Source organism: Halichondria panicea, chromosome 16, assembly GCF_963675165.1.
Source record: "Halichondria panicea chromosome 16, odHalPani1.1, whole genome shotgun sequence".
In the NCBI taxonomy this organism is placed as follows: Eukaryota; Metazoa; Porifera; class Demospongiae; order Suberitida; family Halichondriidae; genus Halichondria; species Halichondria panicea.
This window is the reverse complement of record NC_087392.1, coordinates 5,255,409-5,281,587: the sequence shown is the minus strand read 5'-3', so window position 1 is coordinate 5,281,587 and position 26,179 is coordinate 5,255,409. Positions and strand designations below refer to the sequence as shown.

The following is a 26,179-nucleotide window of genomic DNA, read 5'->3' as shown; positions in this document are numbered from 1 at the left end:
TTGTGAAATAATCTGTTGCTACACTGTAATAGGCTGTATCTAATTATGCGTGCAGCCATGAAATATTATGATCACTATACACTTTCCTCGAAAAAACGCCGGAATAATTAACACCTTGCCTTAGAAACACCTCAGCGGTTATTCGAGGAATGTTACTATCAATATACTGCGTGGGAGGCTAATGTGTGCAACAAGCCACCCACGCAATCCATTTCATTCTACACAATAATAATCACAACAAAATACACAAAAGATGCTTTAAAAAGTGCTGAGCTAAATTATAATGACTGACAGCATGCATGCACGGTATAGGTATGTAATGAATCTAGAGTTCAGTTTGCTGCCTCTGGACCCTCTCTGGCGGGTGCCTGGGGCCGGGGTTCTTGTAGGCACGATCCATATACACCTTAACATTGTCTAAATTCACTGGTTGTTGTTGTTGAACGGAATCGGGACGACTGCGACTGTAGCTGTGTGGTTTCATGATCCCATACCGATGTCCAGCGTTAGGTTTGGGCTTGATATTATTGACGCGAGCGTGAGCGTCTGGTTGTCTGCTCTCGTACGGTGAGGGGGAGTTCCACTGTTTGTGTGCAGCAGCTGGCACATCGTACACAGCTGTTCGTGAAGACAAGGCTGAGTTGGGTCTAATGGAGGGGGAGCCCTTTGGTTGGTCGTATACGGAGGGAGAGTTTCTGCCACCGTTTGCTGCCCCTTCTAGTGCAGGACGTGAGGTTTGTTGCATGACCGGAGACTTGAGCTCAGAGCTTTGTCTAGGCAGAGATGAAGTATTAGTTGGAGGGTGGGCTCTCTCAATGTATGCTGGTACTGGGACGGCATAGTAAGGATCTGCTGGTTGAGGGGAGGGTTGCTGAGGGGACGATCGACTGCCTGGTGAATGGTTCCTCTCATTGGGTCTGGATGGGATGTGTGCGGGGAGGGGGGACATGTACGAGGCAGGGACAACATCTGGTGCTCCTATATCATCGCCCAAAGGCTCCTTCTTGGATGAGTCTGTCATGTGACTGTCACTGGTGGGTTGTAAGAGCACTTTGGTGTATTGCACCCCTCTTGATCGATTGTGTCTAGAGTAACGTCCTGCTGGTTGCGTCTGAGTGGGCTGCATGAATGTCATATGCTGGTGTCGAGTGGGAATATCGTAGGTGGGTTGTACAGGCTCACTCCTTTCAGGGATGGCATATATCGGCACTTTAGTGGGACTGCTCCTGTCCTCTTTCCTCTCAGGTTGGTTTGGGTTTAAACTCGCCCCTCGACGAATTGGGAGTCTGTCCTTTCGACCCTCCAATACTTCTCTACTTGGTACACTCTGACTGCCTTCAATATGATCCATGGATATTGCTCTAAATCCTCTGTGAATGTTTGAACTTTCCCCTCGTCTATTAAACGTATCTTCTGTGTCTCTTGGATTGCCTGGTGGGAACAGAGCTGTATCTATAGTACTGGATTTGTAGCCGGACCATCTGCTTGGTTCGTCCTGAGTGGGCTCTGTGAGACAAGATGCTGATATGGTGTTCATAGGTTCTCGTGCTAAATCCGGTGGCTCGAAAATGTTATCATCAATGCTCATTGTGTTGGTAAACCCTCTGTTAGCAGTTGGGGCATCCATCCACTTCATCTCAGAGTGTGCCCGTACATCGACGTCATGATAACCACTGACTCCTGGCCCCTGCTTGTAGTCAGAGGTTAGTTTAGAGGGTACTGTGTCGGACGATTCGTAGCCATTCTTCATTGCCATATTTGGACTAGGGGCAGCGGGCGTGGAAATGTTCAGTTGTTGTTGAAGCTCACTTGCTTGTGTTTCGTACGCCTTCAACTTTGTCTTTGCACGTCGTTCGCTGTTCTGAATTTTTTGAATAGCATCGTTTTGATCGTTCTTAAGTCGGTCCAGTTCCTTTGAGAGTCTTCTCTTATCTGATTGCCATCGTTTTTGGTCCCCAGAGTTGAGCACAAACGCTCCACTGGCCATTTCTTGTTCTCGGAACTTCATTTCGATCTCCTTTAGTTTGAGCTCTTCCCTTTCGCGTGAAAACTTTATCTCTCTGTATTTCTTTCGCTGGGCACTGACCATATCTTCCAGTGACTCGAGCTCCTGGCGCACGTGTTCCCATGGCAACGGTTCGTCATGATTGTCCTCTATCTCTTCATCATCTTCTGACACGGGAATGACCTTTGAACTCGGAGCATTGGCCAGAGCGGCCATTTCTTGAAGCTCCTTCTGTTTTTGCTGCTCATGAAACATAAACTGAATGCGTTGTTTCTCCAAATCAATATCGTCCATGTCCATTTTAAACTCTGCTTCCAATTTCTTGAGCCCCCTTCTGTCAAGCTGCCCCTCCCCCGCGGTGGACCCCCCACGATGTTTTGGAATGAGAGAAGTGATCCCCTGAATGGAAACTCCACTCAGTTGTGTGTGGTGCATGACGTCCATACTTAGTTTGTCTAAGTGTTGATGCTGTTGCTGACTGGAGGCTGCCTGCTGACTGAAAGGCTGAGACTCCATCGTCAATTGAGAGCTGATTGAGCTAAACGCATCCTTGTAACGCCCTGAGGAAGTTAATTGTGGGTTTGGAACCGAGGGCATATGAGTGTCAGCTTCTAATGTCATCCGCTCGTTGAATTTAGCGTGGGAGTCAGGCACATGTCGAGTGTCTATAGTGACTGATGAACCAAAGGTAGTGAAGGGTTGTTCGGGCATCTTAGAGGGGGAGGAGTCTCGTTGTGGGGGCGTGCCAGGTCTGTACACACTCTGCTCATAGTTGTATCGAGCAGTCGAATCGAAATAGCTTTGCTCAGTGTTGACAGGATGGTCTCTCTCGGGTATGTTGGCCAGGGAGGACATGCTGCTCCGTAGGTCAACCTCGCTGCCCATCTCTGAATAATAATAGCGTGGGTTTTGTTCCATTATCCATTTGGCAAACTGGGGGTTAGAGTGAGGAGGGGGTCTAGAGTCTGTGGGGGGCATGCTGTGGGAAGGGTAGAGCTCCTGTGGTCTGTGTGGGAGGTCGGACGGTGGGGGTTTTCTTCTTTCGAGTTTAAAGTCTCTTTGTTGCAATCGTTCTTGAAGCTGTCTTTCTCTTTGTTCACGTTTTTGCTTCTTGAGTGCCTTACGAGCGTGTGAGGAGGCATCATTGAGACCTGCAGGGGAAGAGTGTTAGCAGAGGGTACATAAAGACACATCTCTGTACACATATCATGTATTATACAACATGTTTAGTAAGTCATGACTTCCTTTAGGTACAGTTTATGCTATACGATGTAGTCTAGCATACGTGTGTACTGTACACTTACGGTCCAGTTTCCTGGGGTATCTAGGTGATGGGTGGCCAATCAGATGAGAGACGCCACAGAGCATGGCCGTCTGCTTAGCAACAGTCAGGTTAACCACTTTTCCAGTGCTACGTAGGATCTGAGCAGCCCTGTATATGTGGGCGTGTGTGTGCGTGTGTGTGCGTGTGTGTGTGTGTGTGTGTGTGTGTGTGTGTGTGTGTGTGTGTGTGGAGTGGACGCAATGATAAAGCTGTACAGTTAATGGCTTAGAATAATATAGCCTAGCTGATATTGGACGCCCTTGGATGATGTTTAAATGAGTAAGTCATTTCCATTTCTATATACTTGACTGTACGAGCAACAACTCACTCTTCTTGTTTGCATCCGTCGAGGCTCCGCCCATCAACAGCAAGGAGTTGGTCGCCAGGCTGTATGCGTCCATCCTGCACACACAAATAGACAATAATAAAGCATTATATCACAAGTGGGATTGGTGATCCTTACCACATGAGCAGCTCCACCCTCCACCATGGACTTGACAAATATCCCAATACACGTATCTCCATGCATCGATGAACTCTGTGCAATGCAATCACATCATTTATTAGACAGCAATAGTAGTCTATGGGAGTACATGCATTGCATCCATATCCATGCAATTAATGCCACAATGAAGTATACATGTACACCAAGTTAACGGATGATATATCACTTATAGCTGTATCCATAAGTACCGTATAGCGGGTATACTTCGAGGGTATAAACTTTCGCGGAATGACCGTTATAGAAAGGTTTTCTCTGGTTTAATTTTTGCGGAATAGCTTTTTCTGTAGCAGCCTTTCTGCAGCATGCATGCATGCGATATTAAATTCGTGGGTATAAATGTTCGCGGTACATGTTTAATCAGCAAAAACCACGAACATTTATACCCTCGAAATATACCCGCTATACGGTACATGTATATGGAGTAGTCATGCTGATAGAGCCACGCTGATAGAGCCATACTGCAATGTGGCTATCTCACCTTCCCTCCGATGATACTGATTCCCAGGGAGTGAGTGTCTTTCTTAATATTGACACGGACCATCACAACATCTTCAACTGATGTTGGCACGGCTGCAAGGCGATTGGACGATTGGAAAGCGGGGAGAGTCTTACTAGAGCCGAGGGGGTGTCCTGACAATGACTGGATGTTGGACAGACCTACAAAAATTATCCAGAAATGTCATATTAGGCTCACGCTAGCCCCAAACATGCTCTACAAATGTTAGTAACAACAATAGTAAAGTCATGTATTACAACTTGTGTGTGATACGTATTACAAAGTGACTTACTTCCAGAGCATGTTGGTGAGAGGACCTCCCTCTCCGGGGGTACCCACACTCCCTGAGGGTTCTCCTCCTTGGTGGCTAGCACCAGCTTACACAGACCTACACATATGATGGAGGGACACAGTATAAGAGTACTACCTTATCATCAAAGAGAGCGTTTGGTACATGCAGCTATTGGACAGACGTACATGCGTGCATCACATGGCATGCTTAAACTTGGAAGTGCCTACACAGTGACACATGATAGTACCAATCATGCCAGGAACGAGTTGTACTCAATGTAGGGTATACTAGTGCATTGCATTCTTAACAAAGTATTCCAATGAGGCATAATTATCTGAGCTGGCTCACCTGAGCTGACGAGGGGTTCCAGGAACTCGTGCAGTCCTGGTGGGACCCCCCGCAGAGAGTTAGTGAAGTATCCCCTCTGGGGAACTAAGAATGGGAGGTCAGGGTTCGGATCCACCTCAAGCTCCACCCCCTCACTAGCCAGTCCCTCGTCAATCTGTGCAAAGCGTACAAGCTGCTCAGCAAAGGCTGTGTTGACAGTTTGATCGTTGTCGGCCATTGAGCAGTGACGCAGGAGTGTGTGCATCTGGTGGGAGTTGAGCTTAGAGACATGTGTGAACAAGTGAGGAGCGTCCTCGGGGAGTTTCTTGACAGACTGCAGCAGATGTAAGGCCTGTGGGGACACAGCACAGTCAGCAGTGTGTACAAGAAATTGAACAAACACGGAATTCAAGCTATAATAATGGGAGCTGAAACTATTCAAACATTAAACGGAGGGAGGGGGTGTAGCTGAACATCAACAGCCATAACTTTAGTATCATTGATCCAATTACAACAATTTTACTATTTTCTGAAAGCTTAGAAAGAGATCTTTCAAATGATATGTTTAAATCCAAAATTTGGTAGCGGTCATAATTTGTCATTTTTCGGCCTTGGACCATGGTATTTGGTCGAAACTGGAAATTTCTTTCGTCTCCCAAATATGAATTTTAATGATACCATTAGAAAAGTATCTTTCTTAGCTTTCATGAAATATTTGTTGAAGTACATGTACAATTGAACTATACTGTGAACAACTGTATATACATGTGTGTATACATGCAGGACATACCTCCATAATGAGACACAGGTGGTCCTGTGCTGGTAGCTCCATTCCTTCCTTCTCCGCCCACTCTCTCACTCGCTCGAGTCGTCGCTTCATCTTCCCAGCCATAGCCCTCGTGCACAACTTGCTGTCATTGAGTAACTTGTTGAACAGCTTGGCAGAGATGTAACGAAACAGCTGTGAGAAGATCATCACTGATAGCATAGCGTTGACACGACAGCGTTTCAATAATGATACAGTCGAACTCAGTGTCGTCAGTACGTCTCCGATGGTTGGTCGTCCACGACGACGGACTTTAGACCCTGCAACAGACCAATACATACCAGTCAAACTGGTTGGGCGAGATAGTGACGATCGATTCAACGAGTCTAACTCCTTCCCAGTCCCTCCGGAGATGGTACTCTCTCCTCCAGATATATATCCCTCCTCCGAGTCTGCCTCGAGTGATTCATCATAGATAGCAGGCAAGAACAAGCCCAGTTCTCTAGTCATGCAGGACGTGAAGCACTTGAACGCTGTGTGCATGACCTGGGACAGAGAAGTGCTGAACTCTCCTGATATGGCAGCCAGCTGTGGGTCCTGGCCGATGAGGTGGAGGAACTCAGAACAGTTGGCCATCCAGAAGGCCAGGGCTCCAGCCACAGTCCGACTCTCCTGTGTGTGTGTGGGGGGGGGAGGGGTTAGCCTTGGGGCAGTATAGTGGCTGTAATTAATTAGTTCAGCTACTGTGGTTTAGCTGCAGAGGAGGTCCGACATGCATGCACGAATCACTAGAGTTCAGTGCAGCATTGATGTCATTGCGGTCACGTGATAATGTCCAGGCCAAACGCACTGAATTTGTAGTGATTCGTGCACGCATGTCGGACCTCCTCTGGTTTAGCTGTTGCTAAAAAACCAGCAGACCATAACTAACAACCCACGCTTCATAATTATACATGTAACTGTATACCACGGTATTGCTAACCAATCATGCAGACAGTGTTTACTGTACACACCAGTAAGCAAACCCCAGTCACCCTAATTATCACCACCTGGGCTACAAAATGCAAAATCCTCTAGCTTCATTCGGGAATTGAAATTTGTACATTTAGAGTAACGAGCAATCAAAATTAGCTATCAAAGTTAGTTATCAAAACATACTCATTCCAGTATAATTGCCAGGGCATGCTTTTCCATAGAAAAAATGGCCCAAAAGCGATTTACAAGTAGCTAGTCGGACCTTGATGGACTTCTTGAACTGCATGATAATGTGTTTGATGGTGAGAGTGAGGCACTTCCGTCTCTCAGTGGTGGAGTACTCGGGGGAGAGGTGGTGTCTCAGGACCATGTATAGACCACAAGCTGGGGCTAGCTTGAATGTCAGCAGGTAGCCGTTCACCTAGGAAGGGGGAGGGGAGGGGGCTAGTGGTCAAGGGAGGGGACTGCACAGTACACGATAGATAATGATGTCTTAAACACACACAAGTGGACTCAGCACTCATGTAATATGTGCACATGTAGTGCTAGTGTAAAGCCACACACTCAAGTGCTGTAACATCTCTTCATTAATACTGGTTGTTACTTCTGGAGAGTTGATAATATCCAAATGCTACACATGTATAAGGCTACAGTCCTGTAACACACTCACCTCTGAGATCATGAGTTGCAGTATGCGTGTCTCCTGGGCTTGGTAGAACGAGAGGGAGGCGGGCAAGACCCAGTCTGACTCCACCCCCTCATGACCTTTGTCCCCTGCAGCCGACAGTGCCACGTGACGCTTCTTGTTAGAGGATGGAAATGTGCCGAAATGAGAGTCACTGCCACCATGCTGTGTGTGGTGTATGTGTGTGTGGGTGGGTGGGTAGGGGGCGTATTGGTTAGCGGTACATGGCATTATGGTATCAATAATTATTGGTAGGAAGCTGTGGGAATACCACGTACCTCAAGACGTACTGTTGACTAAATAGTATAATTGATGGTTTCCCATAATTACATCCATGTACTTACACGCACAGTTCACTACAAGTGCTCGTAACTTCAAAGGCCCCCAGATTAACAGGTTCATGATTGTGTCCAAATATCAAAGCCCACAAATCACCTCAAGTTAGCAACGATCACTAACGTTACAATGTACTGTCTGGAGGATTATAGCTAATGGAGGATAGTGGTTCATTACTGAGCCTAATACAAACACCAGCTCTAGGGGGACAATGACAGCATTCCATGCTTAACCAGGCAGTTGATGGTTTCTACTACATCACATTCAATAGACCCAGTCGAGTGTGACATGATTCTTACGGGAAAGCTACATACACACACCCACACCCACCCACCCACCCACACACACACACACCCACACCCACACCCACCCACACACCCACCCACACACACACACACACACACACACACACACACACGTTGTACCAACATACATGTACATGTAGTATAACAAGGTTCACTAGATATGCAGTGTGTCCCCTGTGTCCTACACCATCTCCCCAACAGTACACACGTATGCAGTGTGTCCCCTGTTCCTACACCATCTCCCCAACAGTACACACGTATGCAGTGTGTCCCCTGTTCCTACACCATCTCCCCAACAGTACACACGTATGCAGTGTGTCCCCTGTGTCCTACACCATCTCCCCAACAGTACACACGTATGCAGTGTGTCCCCTGTTTCCTACACCATCTCCCCAACAGTACATACGTATGCAGTATAATTATTGTTATCTTATACCCATACAATACACTTGCTCTATACAACTGACCTTTGACCTGTTCCCCACCAAGTAACCCTCCTCCAAAAAGTTAGGCTCAGATAGCTTCCTCTGAACACGCCCACTTCCGTACCCACTACTGGATCGATCATCAACCTTGAGATTATGCTCAGAGAAAGCTCTGTCTTTGAGACGACCATCAAAACGACTCGAGGTGAAGCCAGGACTACACATGTCCTCAACAGAGAAAGCCTTTGAAATATTCTCAGTCCTGGGCAGGGAGGTCATGCGCTCCTGACGTGGTGGACTGACTGCCCCCCGGCTGCTACTAGGTCTATGGGAGGGGAGCGTGTGCATACTGGACGTGAACAACTTGTTCTCCACTGGAGCGAAGAATCGAAACATCTCCCTATCTCCGAGTTTAATCTCTGCGTTGTGTGGGAGAAAGTTTGGCTCCTTGATGAATTTACCGTTGACTGTGATGAGTGCTGTTTTGTCTAGAGGAGAAATTGTAAAGATACCGTTCACTGAAGAGATGACGCAATGTCGCGGCTTAATGCCGTTGGAGGTGAGGCAGATATAACTTTTGTCCAGTAGAGCAACATTGCTGCCAATCTCAGTCAGTTCTAGGGACAGTCCAAACTTGCGTGGACTTTGCGGTGGACTTTGGGCCCCTTGGAATATCTCAACGAGGGAGGGTACAGAGGGGTCATCTTCAGGCGACATCGATCTTGATCGTGACTCTCTTTGGGTACGAAGAAACGTCGACCTCCTACGAAGTTGGAACTGTGTAGCTGTGCCTCTGTGGGACCCAGCCTCCCACTCACTGTACACGTGGTGTGGGTGTTCGTTATCACCCAACATTCGCTCATTTAGCTCAACGTTCAAGTGCGGCTCACTACCGAAAGTTGGCACCATAACTTGAACCAATCCAAACTTGCTACTATCCTCGCGAAGGCCGTAACGGTCTAGAGCATTCTTCACGACCTGTGCTGTAGTGTCCTTATCCGATATCAGTAGTGAAATACATGGCACGTCCGGGAGAATAAAGTCAGCGAATATCTTGAGCTCATTTCTGGTCGTGCTGTCTTTACGGAATAGCTTGTCGGGGCTCTGTCTTGATAGAAGGTTACGACGATTCTTAACGGATATGCTTCGAGTGAACCGTGACTCTGGCATCATGTTATATAGTGACCTTGCAATACGTCCACCACCATCCTCTTCATCTTTACTGCCTTCAACTTCGATTCTTTCTTTTTTAGACGTTTTCTTTCCACGTCGTGCAACTCGTTTTTTCTGAACTTTTTTGTCAGATTTCTGGCTTGATTTTGAGTGAGTTTCTGATCTTAACAGGAACCTTCCGTCTCTGTCATCACGTGACCAACCCAGCTGTACTAGGAGAGGGTTCTCGTTGGCCTCCAGTCTCCTCTCATCTGTAGAGGATGGGTGTGTGTATGTCAGTGTAAGAGTTAGCACAGTAAGTGTACAGGGGGGGTTGGATACATGTACTGTATATGTGACGGAAATGGTTGATTTGGTAGTAGTTGCATTTTCATGAAACTATAGCCTGTGGGAGGAGAGGACTAGACAATCTGTTGACACTGTAACTTGACCTCTAGCTGGCATTTTGTAATACACAATTGCAACTACTTACTATGTTCCTAGAATGCTGGAAAGGGATTCTATAAGCTGGCATAACTGCTAGTACAAAGAGACCACACAGCCCAGTCACTTAAAGTGGCCATACGAAAATACAGCTGTGCTAATTGAATTAGGCAACTCTTCTCGCCAAATGCAACACAAAATTCGACACATGTCCAATAAATGCCACACCACTCACAGGACATGTTCATTATGCATGGTTACAAGAAGCGGACACACGGGAACAAGGTCCAGTTATGCTACAAGTGCTTGTTCTTATGTCGGGCAGCAAATATCTGCTGGTGAGTGGAAGCACTACAAGTGTTGTTTGCTGGTCAGGAACCGACTACCACGCTCCACGCTCTCTATTGTACACAAGCACTTGAGGCTAAACAATCTGTACTATGTGAGAACTACAAAACTAACAACACGGACTCAAAGGTCACTCCCACACACCGACTACGCTGACAAGAACATCAATTGAATGTATTTAATTACAAGCATATGCTCTAGAATTAACACTGGGACCTGATTTAACAGTGGACATGATTATACTTCTTGATACAGTTGAGTGTACAGGTTATTGCTCATTATTATATTGATGGTAATGGGACACCTATATAGAATGTAGGTGGGCTAATTAGAGACAGCTGCTATAACACGCATGTATCACGTGGAACAAAGGCCCCATTGCTTAAACAAAACAGTCCATTTTCTTTGCTTTTCTGAAAACTTAAAAGTGAGCTCTGTTTATAAGTGGTGTCAAAAATATCGTGGGATGATGGGGGAAATGCACAACCAAGTCCTATCAAGATTTGTGCGTTAAGCATGTCATCTGAAAGGCCTCATTGTAAGCTTTCAGAAAATCATCAAATTCTACAATCCAAACCCAAGTTATGGTCAAACAATAATAAGGTCATACGATAGTTACGTAGGTTATGTATGAAGCAAGAGTGAAACAGCAAGACAATGCTTTTGTTGACATAATAACTATTGACGAGAAATCCTTTCAAATGATTGGCTTAGAAGATAGTGAAAACCTTGACTTATATAAACGTTATCGTATTACAATACATAACAAGCTTCAGAGATGAGGTGTCAGATGCTGGGGAGCATGTTTAGAACACTTAGTTCATACAGGAGGGACATCTGTCACAGGGAAAACAAAGGATATAGATCACTTGCATCGGGGAATAGTCTACCACCAGTTCTCTATAATCAGGGAAGTTGACATCATTACACAGCTTTAGGTAGCGGCTGTACAAACAATATTATTGTTTACACTAGAAATTAGAGGTCTATTAGAAGAGTTCCTAGCAACATAATCTGATTAGGAGCATGACACAACATACACAGAACCTGTACCACTGGGAAGCGTGCACCTCCCCAGCCACACGTGTCAATGCAGTCACACACAGAACCTGTACCACTGGGAAGCGTGCACCTCCCCAGCCACACATGTCAATGCAGTCACACACAGAACCTGTACCACTGGGAAGCGTGCACCTCCCCAGCCACACATGTCAATGCAGTGTGTTGCCCTATACTGTTGATAGTAAGCTGACATATACGTTACAGGATAGGTTTCATTAAAGATACAACTTGTTATCGATAGGGCGTGCACTCCATTTTTAGTCTCATTCATTCAAAAACTAATGGTCTGTGTTTAATGAAACAGCACACTGATCACCTATCCAGTACATAGTCAGCAGACATTGCCTGCAGTAATTGTCATGGCTACCACTAATTGATTATCACCACCTGTGCTGGTGTGGTAGACATTAGTAGCTCTGGACATTGTCTATCAAAACAACACACTGGCGGGTTGAGAGTGTAGCCAGTCTACCATGGCATACCCTGCCCCACAACAATGGGGAAACGTGAATGGAGGGAACACTTGGTGTAACCTGAGACCAGAGAGAAGGAAGTTATAACAGTCTCTGCTGGGAGGAAGGTTCACCCAACATCCACTTAAACTACCCACCATTGACTACACTCAACAATGATAGACTATAGCCACAGTACAAAGCTCGCAAGGAAGTAAGTCGCTACTCAAAGGAACACACACACACATACAAACACAACTACTACAAGTTATAGCTCCAATTCAATAGCAACCCCCTCACCTTGGTTGGCATGGACCTCGTACAGAGCATAGGAGTGGCTGGATAGCATTCGCATGTCAGGTCGGAACTTTTGCACTAGTGCTCTGATAACCACTTCAGTGGTGGCAGAGTTGGAGACACGGATACACTTGGTGGCCACCTTCTCCGTATCAGAGCCTTTAGCAGAGCTGTTGTTCTGGAAATAGAACCTCATGATGCCCTCAAAATCAAGATTCTGTGTGTGTGTGGGGAGGGGGTAATAATGAGAGAGGTGTGTGGGGAGGGGGTAATAATGAGAGAGGTGTGTGCTGCATTAGTGTGAACCCTCACCCCACTTGAAGAGTTGTTTACTACATAATAATACATTCATCTGCCACAATTAATGAATGCCATTAATTCGACGCATTTAGCAGCAGGACTGCTAACTGACCTGTCACCTTATTAGTGACAGCCACAACAAAGTAGGTGCTCGTGTACCGTGAAATATGAGGTAACTCTAAATAACCAACTGCAGCTGAGGGGAGCTGATTATAATCAGGAGAGGATACCAACCATCCTAATGCAGAGTAACTGACTGGTGCACTACTATTATAGATATCAACAGAGAAAGAGCTAATACAATACCAGTTTACAGTGTGCTTTTCCCTTTAATAATGCTATCTCGTTGAGATGTGCATCAGCCATGATAATAGACACACGGACTAAAGCATGAACTCCAGCCACCACACAGCACAAAGGTACCAGAATGCACTAGCACTTGAGTCAGTACCTCATTTGGCACGCTAATCTCGAACAGTTCGAGTCTGTTTTCATTCCAATGCTGAATAAGTCTGCACAGATCTTCGTACGCCTCGCGACTGACTCTCTTTGCACTAGCCATACTTGTCTTGTCCAGTCAGTCAGTCAGTGTTGTGGGTGTGTAGCACTTATTGTTATCAGTTGAGGTATTGTAGCCTTACAATAGGAGATGCATACTCAGCTCTTTATAGACCACCAGTGTGAGCGAGCAACCACAGTGTTTGTTTGGAGAGTCTTGCAGAGATAGCCACTAAATAACTGGAATATTAGAAGCTAGGCTAGGCTGCTATTTAACTTAGAAGCTTTATTATATAGCAGCTGCTTGTATAGCTACAAGCTTTTCTACCACAAGTTAGTACAAGCAAAGAGGGGGTGTGTCATGATTGAGCAATCTGCCGTTCTGTCGTATTTATTACAAATGTTTCGCGCAGTCAAGCAGACTTTTTTGCGATTTTATTTTTGCTAAGCGAAATGATTTGATTTCAAGCCGCCCTCAATAACTCAGCACATGGAATTGTACAATGAATGTAACAGTTTTACCATTGTACATAGGATATATCAATGAGTACAAATTCAAGAGTTGAAAGTAATCAACGACTAACAGTCAGAGAAAGTTTAATAGGGTCTGTTCCTTGACCTTGGTATTACAGCAACATCAACAAAGTCCCCAATCTTAAACTTTCTGGAGTAGAGAGTCGTATCATCATCCATTCCCCTCTTGCCAGAGAGCGTCTTACCTAGTTCCTTGAGTCGATAGCCCCCCCTACGCATGTCAGGGTACACAGTGGAGAAGGAGAACTGAGTGCCCTTGGGCCGGGTGTCCGGGTTGACCTCTCTAATCAGTGACATCAGCTCCCTCAGACTGCAATCAAGCCTGGGGGGGGGGTCAATACATGAGAGTGGAACCGTGGCAGGCCGAGCTGTTCTAGTACAAGAAATTAACGAGAGCCTAGTAATGAAATTAATGTTATTCATAGCATTTCTAATTAATACTCGCGAAAATATGTCACCTTGAGGTATGCCGATTCGAGCAAAAAAGAAGCGCTTAGCTGGGTTTGTAGAATGGTATTATAATTAAACGGCCATTTGTGTACTATAAAGCATTCAGATGTAACGTATGTGTACACACAACTCACCATGTGTATATCTGCAGCTCATTGGAGGGCACTCTATGTCTAGTGAACTCGTCAGGGCGATGGTGCCTCCCAACGTTGCAAAACACCCTCAATAGCAAAGGACATGTCTGCATGATATGAGGGGGGATAATGAATCGGACTGCTTGTCTGTGAGTAGGATAGTCACCTTTTCTCTGTCCACCAAAGGAGGTGGTTCCTTGTCTATGTTGCTGTTCCTGGCTTCCCTCCTCAGAGCTGCTGGTGATCGTGACCTCCTCGCAGCAGTTACAGGAGATTTTGACCGCCTCATAGTTACAGGAGATCTTGACCTCCTCATAGTTACTGGAGATTTTGACTTCCTCACAGTATTTACTGGAGACCTTGACTTTCTCTCTCTAGGGCTAAGATCAGCCATGCCCCAATAGTAGCTCTATTTGTACAAGAAACAGTGCTAGAATTTAATAGCAAGAAGAGAATTTATTCACAATGTGAAAGAAGCAAGGGTCAAAGATCAAACGCGACAAGGGACAAAGGTCATAGGCGTAATTATCACTTCTCCGTGATGCAACCCTATACCTAGCTAATGGACTAAAAGATGTCTGCAGACACTGAGCTCAGATCCTGCCTGCTGCAAGCTGTGCAGACACTAACTAAAGGACTTAGCAGCATGGTGCAAGACGGGCGCAAAGCAATAGAAGCATCTCCAAGTATCAACGACTTTGTCAAGTCCCGTGGATCAGATGATCCGCATGGTTTGATGTGTGTCTACCCGGTCAACCTCTATGTGGCCTGTCTACGAACGGCTGGAGTCAAGAGCAGGAGAGAGTTGGAGTCATTGTGGGCTGGCATGTTCTCTGATGTTGAAGTACAAGAAAATGTGGAAGAGTTGTTAGCCGCCGAGGAAAAATGGGTCGGTTTGATCAGTGAGCTCGATCAAGAAATGACGTCATACGAAGAAAAGACGGCTTTGGATGTAATTGATGTCGGGGAGAAGTTTCCAATGGATATAGCACTCGTTGAAACTAAGTCTGGTGACACTGTGTCTCTGAAGAGCTGTGTGGAGAAGACACCCTATACGCTGTTTATACTCCGCAAACACTATGTATGACGCCCGTGAACCAATCACATTGCAGCCGTCGAAGCACAGCTGGGTGATTTCAACAAATTGGGCTGTCAAGTGGTGGTGGTTGCTAGTGGAAATCGGGAAGGGGGGCTGAGATGGTTTAAAGAGTACGATTGCTCACTCCCACTTTTATTGGATCAAGACCTGCAGTTGTACAGACATATTGGACTCCATCGACTGGTCAGCGTGGCCTGGGACCTCAAGGTATTTATTGGTTATGCTGAGGCTGTGGTTGGTGGTAGGGTCGATCGGTTTGCCTGGCCAGGAGATGACGTCACTGTGATTGGAGGGGACTTCATTAGCGACTCAGAGGGAACTGCTGTCTACATGTATAGAAGCAAGGAACAGTACGATCGTCCTGACGTTACCAATCTATTGGAGTGTTTGGAGCAAGTCAACAAAGCACACAAGCCCTAAAAACTTTGAGCAATCTGTGTCAACTTTAATAGCTGAAGTTGGCAATGGTGTATGATGCATGCTCTCTCAATCTGTGTTCTGCAGACGAGTGTGTGCAGATGTTTCTATTTTTGTCAACTTTTGCTCTGATGTTAAATTGCTCTGAACTGTACAATAATCGTGAATTAATTTAGGGACATTAATTAACCTTGCCCCCACACCCATCATAATATTGCTTGGTACATTAATTAGCCTTGTCCCCACACCATCATAATATTGTTGCTTGGTACATTAATTAGCCTTGTCCCCACACCCATCATAATGTTGTTGCTTGGTACATTAATTAACCTTGTCCCCACACCCATCATAATATTGTTGCTTGGTACATTAATTAGCCTTGTCCCCACACCCATCATAATATTGTTGCTTGGTACATTAATTAGCCTTGTCCCCACACCCATCATAATTATTGTTGCTTGGTTACCAGCTACCAGCTCGCTCCTCCTTGATCTTTCTGCAATCACTACCAAGTACGTGACCACTCACTAATTATTCGTTCCTTAATTGCAACATTGTAATATCGAAGATCACCATGTAAATAGGTTTTACTTTTAACATCAATTAGTTTACAAAATTGCGAAGCGTACATAGTTATTGTAATTGGATCATTCGTGTTCACCCCTGCAGCGAATAAAAAACCAAAAAAAAACAACACAAGCATAATTATCACAATAATTATAGAGTTCCTACTGTCTTTCATTAGGCAGTAGCAAACGGCTTTTTTCTTCCCATACACCAGATTGTTTTTTAATAATACTGCGTGTACACTATAGTAGCTATACGTATAAACTAACAGGATGTGTGGTGCTACATGTAAGTACCTAGCCTCGATTCCAGGCCGATTAAAATACGTATTTTAATCGGCCTGGAATCGAGGCTAGTAAGTACCTAAAGTACTTTTTGGAAAGTAACGCGTGGTATAGGTCCACTTCCCAGTAGAACAATGCACACATGACTTCACAATGATCATTGTACACACATGTACACATGTACACAACTGTCACACAGATAACGAGAATAGCCATGCACTAAAATATAATTATAGCAGCAGCTGTTAGCTAGTTAGTGTTATCTTATCGTAGATCAGCAGACTCTGGTCCAGGCACTCCATCCAGCACATGTACGGAGGTGTTGATGTCGTGCACAAGACTGTATGTTTGTCTCCAGAAAAGTTCAATGGTCTCAGGAAATGTAGCCACCATTGCTTGACCTCCAGAGAAATTCTTTTCAAGATGTTTCTTCTGCGAGGAGCTGAGTTTAGCATGGTTGGCAATATTATGCAGATCCCGTGCTAAATCCTCCAATTTAGACAAATCATCCATAATATTTCGCTGCAGAAATTCTCTTTGCTGCAAAAACAAGTGGCAGGCATCCAATAGATCTCGAATATGCTTCTGAGCTTTGCGTCTGACTTTAGGTATATCATCAGCTCTGACTCGAATATCCTTGACGTCACCCGTGGCCTCTATGCAGTTCACGATGAATTGCGGGTTGACCAGAAACTCCTTCCAAGCAGTAAAGCATTCCTCCAGTGAAGTGTCGAGCTCCATGTCCAGAATGGTCTTGAACAATGTCAGAGCTTCGTCAATCTTTTCCCTATTGATCACTGCAATGTCATATCGCTCACACACACTCTTAAACACCTCGTCAATGTCAGTGACGCCACATTCTGGCGTTGTCACGGAGTACTTTCGATCGAGGAACCTAAACTGTCCGATAGGTTTAGCAGTGGACTTGGACAGAGATACAGCGGGTAATTGTAGCCGTGGCGACTGGGTGGGGGGTGGTGTCCGCTGAGTCTCGGTCCCGTATGATTGCTGGGTGGTGGCAGATAACAGACTGTTCTTCTCAGAGTCACGCTAAATGACAAACAACACACCACTATCAAACAATCACACAGCTTTAGCATGTACAACTACAGTATACAGTTTACTAGTCTAGCTAGAGCTACAGCTAGAGCTCTAGCTAGAGTTACAACTAGAGCTCTAGCTGTAAAAGAGAGCTCCATGCATATTTATGTATATAGATTTAGTCCTCATTGCAAACCCTCACCTTCAGTGGTTGGTCAGCACGGCTGCTCCTATTACTGGAGGAGCCATCAATGGTACTGGAGTCTATGCAGTTACCCATTGTATAAAGTGGATCAAGTAGCTAGCCAATTAGAGCCAATTAGCAAGCTCAGCTATAAAGCTATCTGCATGACCATCACATCATTACCTCATAATATCTATCTAGCCATCATAATGTGATTCATAGAACCATAGTAAGAATCTGCATAGCAGTGTTGAAGCAAGGAAGGGTACATGGACAATACAAACACAAGCACAAGCACAAATTAATATAAAAGTGAGACACTAAGACACTAGTTGCCTGAGAGAATGTTTGCTAGAGTGTTCTCGTTATTGTTGATCCAGTCAATGTTCCCTCGGATCGTCTCAATAGCTTGTTTAATAGATCGTGTAGCAGAGCTAGCGTCAGCGTGATCACTAAAGAAGTCTATCACCTGAAACAGAAACAATGGTGTGATAAAAACTTAATTAAGGAAACAGTAGAGCAAAGCGGTTGCTAAATGCATGCATACTGACTGACCTCTTGCAGCTCAAACTCAGTGCTGAAGCTCTGCGTAATGTAACGGATCAACCTTCCAAAGTAACCATCCCTCCCAAAGCTGCAGAAATGATAATTATATTAAGAGCATACTTAATTAAACAACCATGCAGAATCTTACTTAGTAACGAGGTACTCCCAGTTGTTCCTGAAAAAGTTCCAGGCCAGAGATCGCCCGTGAATGTTCCATGAGACGTACACTATAACAGACAGCTGGTCTTGAGAGCGAATACGATCAAGTGTGTAGCTGAGGAACCTAGAACAAGAAAATGATTTATTATAATTTGCAGGTCATTCAGGAATAGATTTGGATTGCCCAATTGCAACATTTTGAGTACTTGAAAGTAAACTCTATCACATGACACGGGTAACTCTATCACTCTATCACATGACACGAGTAACTCAAAATTTGGGCTCAAATTTGTCAAACCAAGGCTCTACACAAGTACAGCATTCGTACCTGTTCAGTACCCATGGCTCTGTTGAGAATGCTAGAGCTCTGAGCATGAGTCTCTTGTCGTAGGGGTCACTCTCAGAGTTGTACCTCCCCCAGAGATAGTCCCAATCACTCACACTTCCACTGGCCACCCCGGTACGGTACACCAGCGACTTGAGGTCAGGCTCAATACTGTGTCAGGTGGGAGGGGGGAGGGTCACTCGTATTAATTAGTGATATTTTTACAGTCAATTTATTGCTAAATGTGAAAATTGCTAGGATTGGCCGGAGAAAGCACCAAAACAAGAGACGGGGGAGAGCCATATGTAAGCCTACTGGCTTTAACAATAATTAGGTATACTAGTCAATAAGTTGACTGCACATACAATGTACACATACGTTGTGTTTTGGGTCTTCCAGAGTTGAAACAGAGCGCTGGCTTGATTTTCTATGTCCTTGTTGCCATAGCTCCAGGATGCTTGAAACACTTCTGCCCGCAGATAGCTGATGAGGAATGACACACACACTAACACAAGCTGACACAAATTAAGAGATCTCACATTTGCAGATGTGACAGGTTGGTGCCATTGAAGGAGAACGTACCGACCACTGGATCAAGCAGTGAGCGCACAAAGTTCTGTAATGGAAATTATGTGATAGGCTGCAATACACACACACTTGATTAAATAGAGGGGGGGTAGTTGAACATCTTTTAACAGCCATAATTTTGGTATCAATTTCACCAATTTTATGATTTCCTGAAAGCTTAGAAAGAGACGTTTTAAATGATGCGTTCAAATCCAAAACTTAGTGTAGTTACACATAAACACTACTGGCTAGTATAATATTTGACATGGCTCAGACTCACCGCGTACTGCCCATAGAGAGGTGTGAGACTGAGCCTCCTGCCCAGTATAGTGAACCAAGTGAGAGCAGTGGTCCAGGGAATGTACTCCCTCTCCCCGGCTAGATAGTGGGACAGACCCAGGGCCACCTCACTGCCCAGCTGACCAGCACTGGAGGGGGGAGGGGCATGTCAGATCACAACAAGTCATTGTCAAAGAGGCATTACGGAGTACAGGGGGCACAGCGCATAGATAAAGATAACATACAGGGTACGGGGGGGAGGGGTACAGCATAAAGGTACCTCATGTTAATAGAATGCAGTACTGAGATAAGCTAGCCTATGCTGAACTACCCTAAATGGGCTGGGACTGCTGCCTTTCTATACTGCTCTTCCTACAAAATGAAACACTCTTAATGGAAAAACTGCTTGAGATAATGTGAATGATCAAGATATGCATGACCCCCTTAGCTGCTCTCACCTAGAGAGAGCGAATGCATCGTCCAGTAGGCCAGCTCTGTCCACAGGGGGTATTAGCTGTGGGGGGGATTAACAGGGGGGATTAGCTGTGGGGGGTATTAGCCGGAAGGGGGGATTATGCTTATAACGTGTATGCTGACTACTAAGGCGAATGAGTGAAGCTTACTGGAGAGTTAGGGTTGGTCACCAGGTACTGTGTTAGTAGCTGCCAGTTGGAGAGCTCATAGTTGACCCTGTACACACCATACTGACCAACGTTGGCCTTGATCCAGCCATTCCCCACAGGCCATGTGTACGAGGCTGTACATGAGGGCAATGGGTAATGAGGGGGTTAGGAGTAAGTATGTATTGACTTACTGCTCTCCTCAGTGACAAGCATGATGGTGGGAGTGGGGTTGGTCTCTGTGATGTAACTGAACGGTGTAATCCACACAGCACTGCATGACGGGAGGAAGGGAAGGATCAACTAGAAATATTCAGCAAATGAATGAATTAAGGCGCCACACACCCTCACCCACACACATCCACCCACACACACACCTCCCACCCACACACACACACACACCCATACACACACACCTCCCACCCACACACACACCCACCTCTCGACGATAGCCGGGGCTATGCTATATAGAACATGTCCTTACTTGCTCTGAGAGTTGTCTTGAGGAGAGACTGCCAGGAAGCGTGATTGTGTGAGGCGAGTGTTGGTCTGGTCAACAGTGAACACTGGGTAGCCAGTCTGAAGAGTCCACGTGTCCATGATGGTACCAACACTCACTGCTCCAGGAGTACCCTGTCAGAGGGAGACATTATTAGAAGGGTGGCTGTGTCTATTTGTATATTGACTTAAACAAGCTTGTATTATTTTGTAGGTCTACAGATGTATACCGTATTACTAGAATGTTTTGTGAGCATCAAACATATGCGAACTTTGCGAGGATTGATAAATTCGCAAATCGCAAAACCTAAATTAGTAAACACACACGATCCTTGCCAGAATGCAATAGTTATATCGCAAAAGGTCAAATTTTCTGCTGATCTGGCTCATTCATAAAGGTTTTCACCAGCAAAATATTCTAGTACTACACGGTGACTAGAGCTACCTGCAGTTGGAGTGCGTCCCAGAGTTGAGAGGTCTCAGCATTCCCGTATTGGTGGGTGGTTAGATAGTGGGTGATGCCGGCCCAAAACCTCTCCTCTGTGAGATAGTGTTGTATCATGCGAATTACACTCGCACCCTGCAACAGAGAGAGAGAGAGGTACAGTGATTAAGGGGAGCCCCTGCACTAACGAGGTACAGTGATTAGGGGAGCCCCTGCCACTAACAAGGTACCTTGGCGTAGGAGATGGTGTCAAAGAGTGATCCAATCTCGTCAGGATTGTTGACTGGCTGGATGATGGGATGAGACTCATTCAAAGAGTCCAGCATGAGAGCACTGGATAGGTCCTCCACGAAGAACAGGTCGAGCTGAAAAAGAGAAAAAATTGCCATAATAATATTAAAGCACTCAAAGTTTTAGAAGCTCCTAACAAGTAAGAGAGGTGATTTAACACACACATAATTATGTGAGTACCATGTTCCAAGATGGCTCTGCATTGTCAGTCCCCAGGTACTCCATGAAGGTGGCAAATCCTTCGTTGAGCCAGAGACCGTCCCACCACGCCATCGTCACTAGGTTGCCAAACCACTGCACGGGAGGAGAGAGATGATCAACCAAACACACTGGCCACTCATACACAAGGCCAATAACAATCCTTTTCCTTGCTATAAAAGCAAGAAGCAAAAATACTACTCTAAATGACGTCAAATGTGCAAATGTGTTAAGGGGACTCTTTCAGCTGCCATAACTTGAATTCCGTGTATTCATTTTCAACGGTATTATGATTTTCTGAAAGCTTAGAAAGAGACCTTTCAAATGGTATCATCAAAGTTCATTGGAGATGAAAGAATTTGCCAATTTCGGCCAAATACTGTATAACTTGAAAATTTGGCAGGTATTATATTTGGTGAATGAACCATTTGACTGACTTGGTGTTTTTTAATTTACCGTCTCAGGCGTGGCTACTACAGCAATGCCCTTGTGTCCACCAATTTGATGACGGTTTTAAATTTGGTGATCTTCAGTAAAATCCACCAAATCGCCAATTAAAACATTCACCAAATGTTCCAGTTATACGGTACCATGGTCCAAGGCCGAAATGACAAATTAGGTCCTGACGAAATTTTAGATTTTAAATACAGGTACAGACAAGCGATTGCAGTTAGCTTAGTTCAGAGTGTGTGTACTTGGTGAGCTGGCTCAGAGTGTGTGTACCTGGTGAGCTAGCTCAGAGTGTGTGTACCTGGTGAGCTAGCTCGTGAGCTATGACTGTAGCCACTCTGCGTTTGCTGGTGGCAGGGTCAGAGGTCGCATCATACAGTACAGCCGTCTCCCTGTACGTTATGAGTCCCCAGTTCTCCATCGCCCCTGCCGCAAAGTCAGGGATGGCAAACAGATCTGTGTGTGGAGGGGGCAGTGTGTGTGTGTGGAGAGGTGTGTATGTGTGAGTGTAGTGTGTGGGGGGGGCAGTGTGTGTGGAGAGGTGTGTATGTGTGAGTGTAGTGTGGGGGGGGGCAGTGTGTGTGGAGAGGTGTGTATGTGTGAGTGTGGGGGGGGCAGTGTGTGTGTGGAGAGGTGTGTATGTGTGAGTGTAGTGTGTGGGGGGGGGCAGTGTGTGTGGAGAGGTGTGTATGTGTGAGTGTAGTGTGTGTGGGGGGGGCAGTGTGTGTGTGGAGAGGTGTGTATGTGTGAGTGTAGTGTGTGGGGGGGGGGCAGTGTGTGTGGAGGGTGTGTGTGGAGGGGGCAGTGTGTGTGTGGAGAGGTGTGTATGTGTGAGTGTAGTGTGTGGGGGGGGGGGGGCAGTGTGTGTGTGGAGAGGTGTGTATGTGTGAGTGTAGTGTGTGTGTGTGGGGGGGCAGTCAGTGTGTGTGTGGGGGGGGAGGGGTAAGCAGTCAGTGTGTGTGTGTGGAGGAGAACCTCCTGTTGCCTAAACAAAGACAACCGAATATCAATAATGGACAGTCTCTCCACGATAGTACAGCATCATTCATCCTCACACCAATTAAAGGTCAGACTCTATATAAAGGATGCATGCTCTCATATCCGGGAGGGGGGGCTCCACTGATTAACTGATCGTGTGAACTGCTTTCATAGTAAAGCTTCTGTTAGTGTGAAACTGAACTCCTGTGCACAAACAAACTATAGACTGTTTGTCTTCAAGACACAACTGACCCATGCAGTCATGCACACAGGCATCACACACACCCACACCACCCACCCACACACCCACACACACACACCCCACCCACACACACACACACACACACCCCACCCACACACACCACCTAGCAACATTGCATGTACACAAACAACAACACTAGCAATGACATCATCAGTAGGTAGGGGGGGAAGAGTATCATAAGCATACTTAATGGAGGATCGATTGTTAAAGTTTTCATAAATGCAACAAAACTACGGGAGATTGGCTGCATCAATAGTAGCACTTGTTACTGCTACGAGTACTTAATAAGCAATATCCACGGTAGCTAGTGTATCAGACATGTACAGGAAATGCCATCACATCCTATCCAACTAAATACCTCTGACCTTTCCATTCCAGACATATTAAGTACACCAGTGGAGTGTGACGATGCACATACTAACACAGGCCGGGGCTAACAAGGTACCTTCAATACAATACAATTTATAAGCTACGCTGCTGGTTGCTATGGTGATATCGTCGGGTACAACCACACGTCACATGTAGACTATATGAGTGGGTGGACGGGGGCAAGCTATTTCCTGGATATGCAATCACAACAGCAGGTCTTGTTTATAGTAAAGAGATCACAAAATACGGTTAACCCAAAATACTCTTAACAGTGTGAGAATAGTTATGTGTTCTGTGTGGCTATAATTGCACAAGGTCAACAAGAGACCAGAGATATGCCCACACTGGTCCCTGGTGGTTCACCTCTCCAGACAAAATAACTACCACTAGACAAAAATAACTGCCTCTTGGACACATCACTGAGATACCACACAAAAACTCTATTTTAAAAGGGAACCTCTGAACACATTCGTACCCCCTCTACACACCCACATCACACTCCACCCACCCACCCACACCCACACACACACACACACACACACGTTACCTTGTTTGGGTAGGGGATAGGAGATGTTAAACCGCCTCTCATAGAACTGTATAACGTCCATGGCCACTCTCAGTGCATACTCTGTCTTGTCTACTATTAGTGGATTAGAGCAAACACGAATCTGGGGAAATATAACACAATATCATGAGCTCTTAAATATGAATTATGCCTCACACAATGTACACACATTGTTCACAAGAGAGAGTATAAATGTATGATAGTAAAGCTTCCCCTGTTGACAAGTGTGGCTTACTATAGAGTGGAAGGAAAGCCATCTAGAGAGCCATGAACGCACTTCCATTATACCACAAAACCATCCCTCAACTACCTACCAAACAAGCTCCCACACACACACACACACACACACACACACACACACACACACACACACACACACACACACACACACACACACACACACACACACACACACACACACACACACACACACACACACACACACACACACACACACACACACACACACACACACACACACACACACACACACACACACACACACACACACACACACACACACACACACTACACACACACACACACTACACACCACACACACACACACACACACCACACACACACACAGCGTACCCGTAGTGGTTGACTCCTGTTCTCTGTAATGTTAACACCCATACACTCGAAATCGGACACAATAAAAGCCACCAGGTAAGTGCTCATCTTGACAGAGCTTTGAAAGTGAGTAGTAACCATGGAGTCCCCAGTAGTAGCATCAACACGACTAAGAGCAGGCATATTACTGACAGCATGATACTCAGAGAGATGGGTTATAGATATCACAAAGTTTGCCTTGAGGGAAGGTTCATCAAAACAAGGGAAGGCTTTTCGAGCATCAGTAGACTCGAATTGAGTGGTTGCCAGGTAGCGCTGCTGCCCAGTGCTGTCTGTGTAAGAGCTTCGATAGAACCCAGATAAAACCTCACTTAGGTTATAATCAAACGACAGATGAACTACGACCTCTCCAGGACCTATCTCTTGAGACAGGGACAAAACGTAGAAATCGTTGCTTTGAAAAGTTCCTTCGAAATCAACCATAGTGTTTGAGTATTGCACATTGCTTTCGTCATTGTTAATCTCCATCTCCCTAGCATGTAGTAGAATGTATGAGGTAGCCTCTAGTACTTGACATGTTATATCCACTGTTCCTGAGACGGCAAATGAGTCCAGGTCCACCGTCAGGCTGATCCTGTATAGGTCCGGCCGTATGGTTGCTGGGAGACGAACGTTATCCCATAGTTTGGGAGGGGGTGCTGTGGAGATGGGCGGGGCTGTAGTGATATCTGTGGGCGGCTGTGTAATAGGTGGGGCTGTAGTGGTGTCCGTGGGCGGCTGTGTAATGGGCAGGACAGTAGTGGTGTCCGTGGGCGGCTGTGTAGTGGGCGTGGCAATGGGAGGGGCTTGAGTGGAGTTGGCCGCTCCTGCCGATGACTGAGAACTAGCTACCACACCCACCACAATGAAGAGGGCAACAATAGTCACAAACGCTACCATCCCAACAATAATGCAAATTATCTCGTTTCTAGAGAGCGATTGGAATATCGTTGGCATACGCAGTCGAGGTTTCGGTCGTCTAGACGATGTTACGACGTACTTTCTTGACCTGCCTTTAGAGGAGTCACTGTCAGTGAGTACAAGGCCGACACCATCTTGATCAGAGTCACTGGCAGCACTGAGGTCACTGTAGGCAGGCTGGGACATTCTTGATACCTTCAAACTAGTCCCAGGGTACAACTGTTCACCTGTAGCTCCTTCTAGGGATGTCTCTATCGTTGCTTTCACTGGCAGAATAGGCTAGCTAGCTAGCTTTACACAGCTTCTGGTAAACAGTGGATCAAAGGAGGGGGGCGGGGCTGTGCATGTGATTAGCATTAGCTTCATGGTGGTTAGGCACAGACCGCAACA

The 26,179-nt window shown here is 45.7% G+C and overlaps 5 protein-coding genes across 6 annotated transcripts; 1 reads left to right on the top strand and 4 right to left on the bottom strand.

The window, feature by feature from the left end:
• Positions 1–211: 211 nt before the first annotated feature.
• LOC135349734 (afadin-like) lies at positions 212–13,357 on the bottom strand. The gene is made up of 13 exons (XM_064548332.1): positions 12,948–13,357; positions 12,200–12,413; positions 8,484–9,865; positions 7,361–7,540; positions 6,953–7,111; positions 5,740–6,387; positions 4,971–5,301; positions 4,623–4,718; positions 4,313–4,491; positions 3,793–3,867; positions 3,658–3,731; positions 3,310–3,437; positions 212–3,156 (listed from the first exon to the last, which is right to left on the bottom strand). Exons 1-13 carry the CDS (start codon positions 13,056–13,058, stop codon positions 326–328), a joined length of 6,408 nt encoding a protein of 2,135 aa, XP_064404402.1. The 5' UTR covers positions 13,059–13,357; the 3' UTR covers positions 212–325.
• Positions 13,358–13,483: 126 nt separating this feature from the next.
• Positions 13,484–14,612, bottom strand: LOC135349739 (histone deacetylase complex subunit SAP18-like). Its single transcript, XM_064548339.1, has 3 exons — positions 14,279–14,612; positions 14,113–14,219; positions 13,484–13,850 (listed from the first exon to the last, which is right to left on the bottom strand). Exons 1-3 carry the CDS (start codon positions 14,504–14,506, stop codon positions 13,592–13,594), a joined length of 594 nt encoding a protein of 197 aa, XP_064404409.1. The 5' UTR covers positions 14,507–14,612; the 3' UTR covers positions 13,484–13,591.
• Positions 14,613–14,686: 74 nt separating this feature from the next.
• Positions 14,687–15,631, top strand: LOC135349835 (uncharacterized). Its single transcript, XM_064548445.1, has 2 exons — positions 14,687–15,146; positions 15,225–15,631. Exons 1-2 carry the CDS (start codon positions 14,687–14,689, stop codon positions 15,629–15,631), a joined length of 867 nt encoding a protein of 288 aa, XP_064404515.1.
• A 991-nt stretch (positions 15,632–16,622) lies between these two features.
• On the bottom strand, positions 16,623–17,881 carry LOC135349723 (uncharacterized). 2 transcript variants are annotated; one of them, XM_064548325.1, is made up of 2 exons: positions 17,723–17,881; positions 16,623–17,529 (listed from the first exon to the last, which is right to left on the bottom strand). In XM_064548325.1, exons 1-2 carry the CDS (start codon positions 17,798–17,800, stop codon positions 16,744–16,746), a joined length of 864 nt encoding a protein of 287 aa, XP_064404395.1. In that variant the 5' UTR covers positions 17,801–17,881; the 3' UTR covers positions 16,623–16,743. The 2 variants fall into 2 exon arrangements, with proteins under 2 accessions (XP_064404395.1, XP_064404396.1); XM_064548326.1 differs by having other exon boundaries at positions 16,623–17,487; positions 17,723–17,880.
• Positions 17,882–17,919: 38 nt separating this feature from the next.
• LOC135349722 (aminopeptidase Ey-like) lies at positions 17,920–26,130 on the bottom strand. The gene is made up of 17 exons (XM_064548324.1): positions 24,851–26,130; positions 24,239–24,359; positions 22,384–22,538; positions 21,615–21,728; positions 21,374–21,508; positions 21,144–21,278; positions 20,685–20,833; positions 20,395–20,474; positions 20,204–20,337; positions 20,039–20,094; positions 19,582–19,729; positions 19,274–19,350; positions 19,113–19,217; positions 18,738–18,905; positions 18,399–18,533; positions 18,260–18,338; positions 17,920–18,173 (listed from the first exon to the last, which is right to left on the bottom strand). The coding sequence occupies exons 1-17, from the start codon at positions 25,973–25,975 to the stop codon at positions 18,033–18,035; spliced, it is 3,057 nt and encodes a 1,018-aa protein (XP_064404394.1). The 5' UTR covers positions 25,976–26,130; the 3' UTR covers positions 17,920–18,032.
• Between the last annotated feature and the right edge of the window lie 49 nt (positions 26,131–26,179).

Bases quoted from the DNA above. Each gene is read 5' to 3' on its own strand.
- LOC135349739 (XM_064548339.1), bottom strand. From the start codon at position 14,506: ATGGCTGATCTTAGCCCTAGAGAGAGAAAGTCAAGGTCTCCAGTAAAT. The intron at 14,220-14,278 runs GTGACTATCCTA...CATATCATGCAG, and splicing joins CTTTGGTGGACAGAGAAAAG to ACATGTCCTTTGCTATTGAG. The intron at 13,851-14,112 runs GTGAGTTGTGTG...CCCCCCCCCCAG, and splicing joins GAGCTGCAGATATACACATG to GCTTGATTGCAGTCTGAGGG.
- LOC135349723 (XM_064548325.1), bottom strand. From the start codon at position 17,800: ATGGGTAACTGCATAGACTCCAGTACCATTGATGGCTCCTCCAGTAAT. The intron at 17,530-17,722 runs GTGAGGGTTTGC...TTTGTCATTTAG, and splicing joins GTGCTGACCAACCACTGAAG to CGTGACTCTGAGAAGAACAG.
- LOC135349835 (XM_064548445.1), top strand. From the start codon at position 14,687: ATGTCTGCAGACACTGAGCTCAGATCCTGCCTGCTGCAAGCTGTGCAG. The intron at 15,147-15,224 runs GTGTGGAGAAGA...ATCACATTGCAG, and splicing joins CACTGTGTCTCTGAAGAGCT to CCGTCGAAGCACAGCTGGGT.
- LOC135349734 (XM_064548332.1), bottom strand. From the start codon at position 13,058: ATGGCTAGTGCAAAGAGAGTCAGTCGCGAGGCGTACGAAGATCTGTGC. The intron at 7,112-7,360 runs GTGAGTGTGTTA...CCCCCTTCCTAG, and splicing joins TGCAACTCATGATCTCAGAG to GTGAACGGCTACCTGCTGAC. The intron at 6,388-6,952 runs GTCCGACTAGCT...ACACACACACAG, and splicing joins AGTTCAAGAAGTCCATCAAG to GAGAGTCGGACTGTGGCTGG.
- LOC135349722 (XM_064548324.1), bottom strand. From the start codon at position 25,975: ATGTCCCAGCCTGCCTACAGTGACCTCAGTGCTGCCAGTGACTCTGAT. The intron at 21,509-21,614 runs GTACTCACATAA...TCTCTTTTTCAG, and splicing joins CAGAGCCATCTTGGAACATG to CTCGACCTGTTCTTCGTGGA. The intron at 20,834-21,143 runs GTAGCTCTAGTC...TCCCTCTGACAG, and splicing joins GGGACGCACTCCAACTGCAG to GGTACTCCTGGAGCAGTGAG.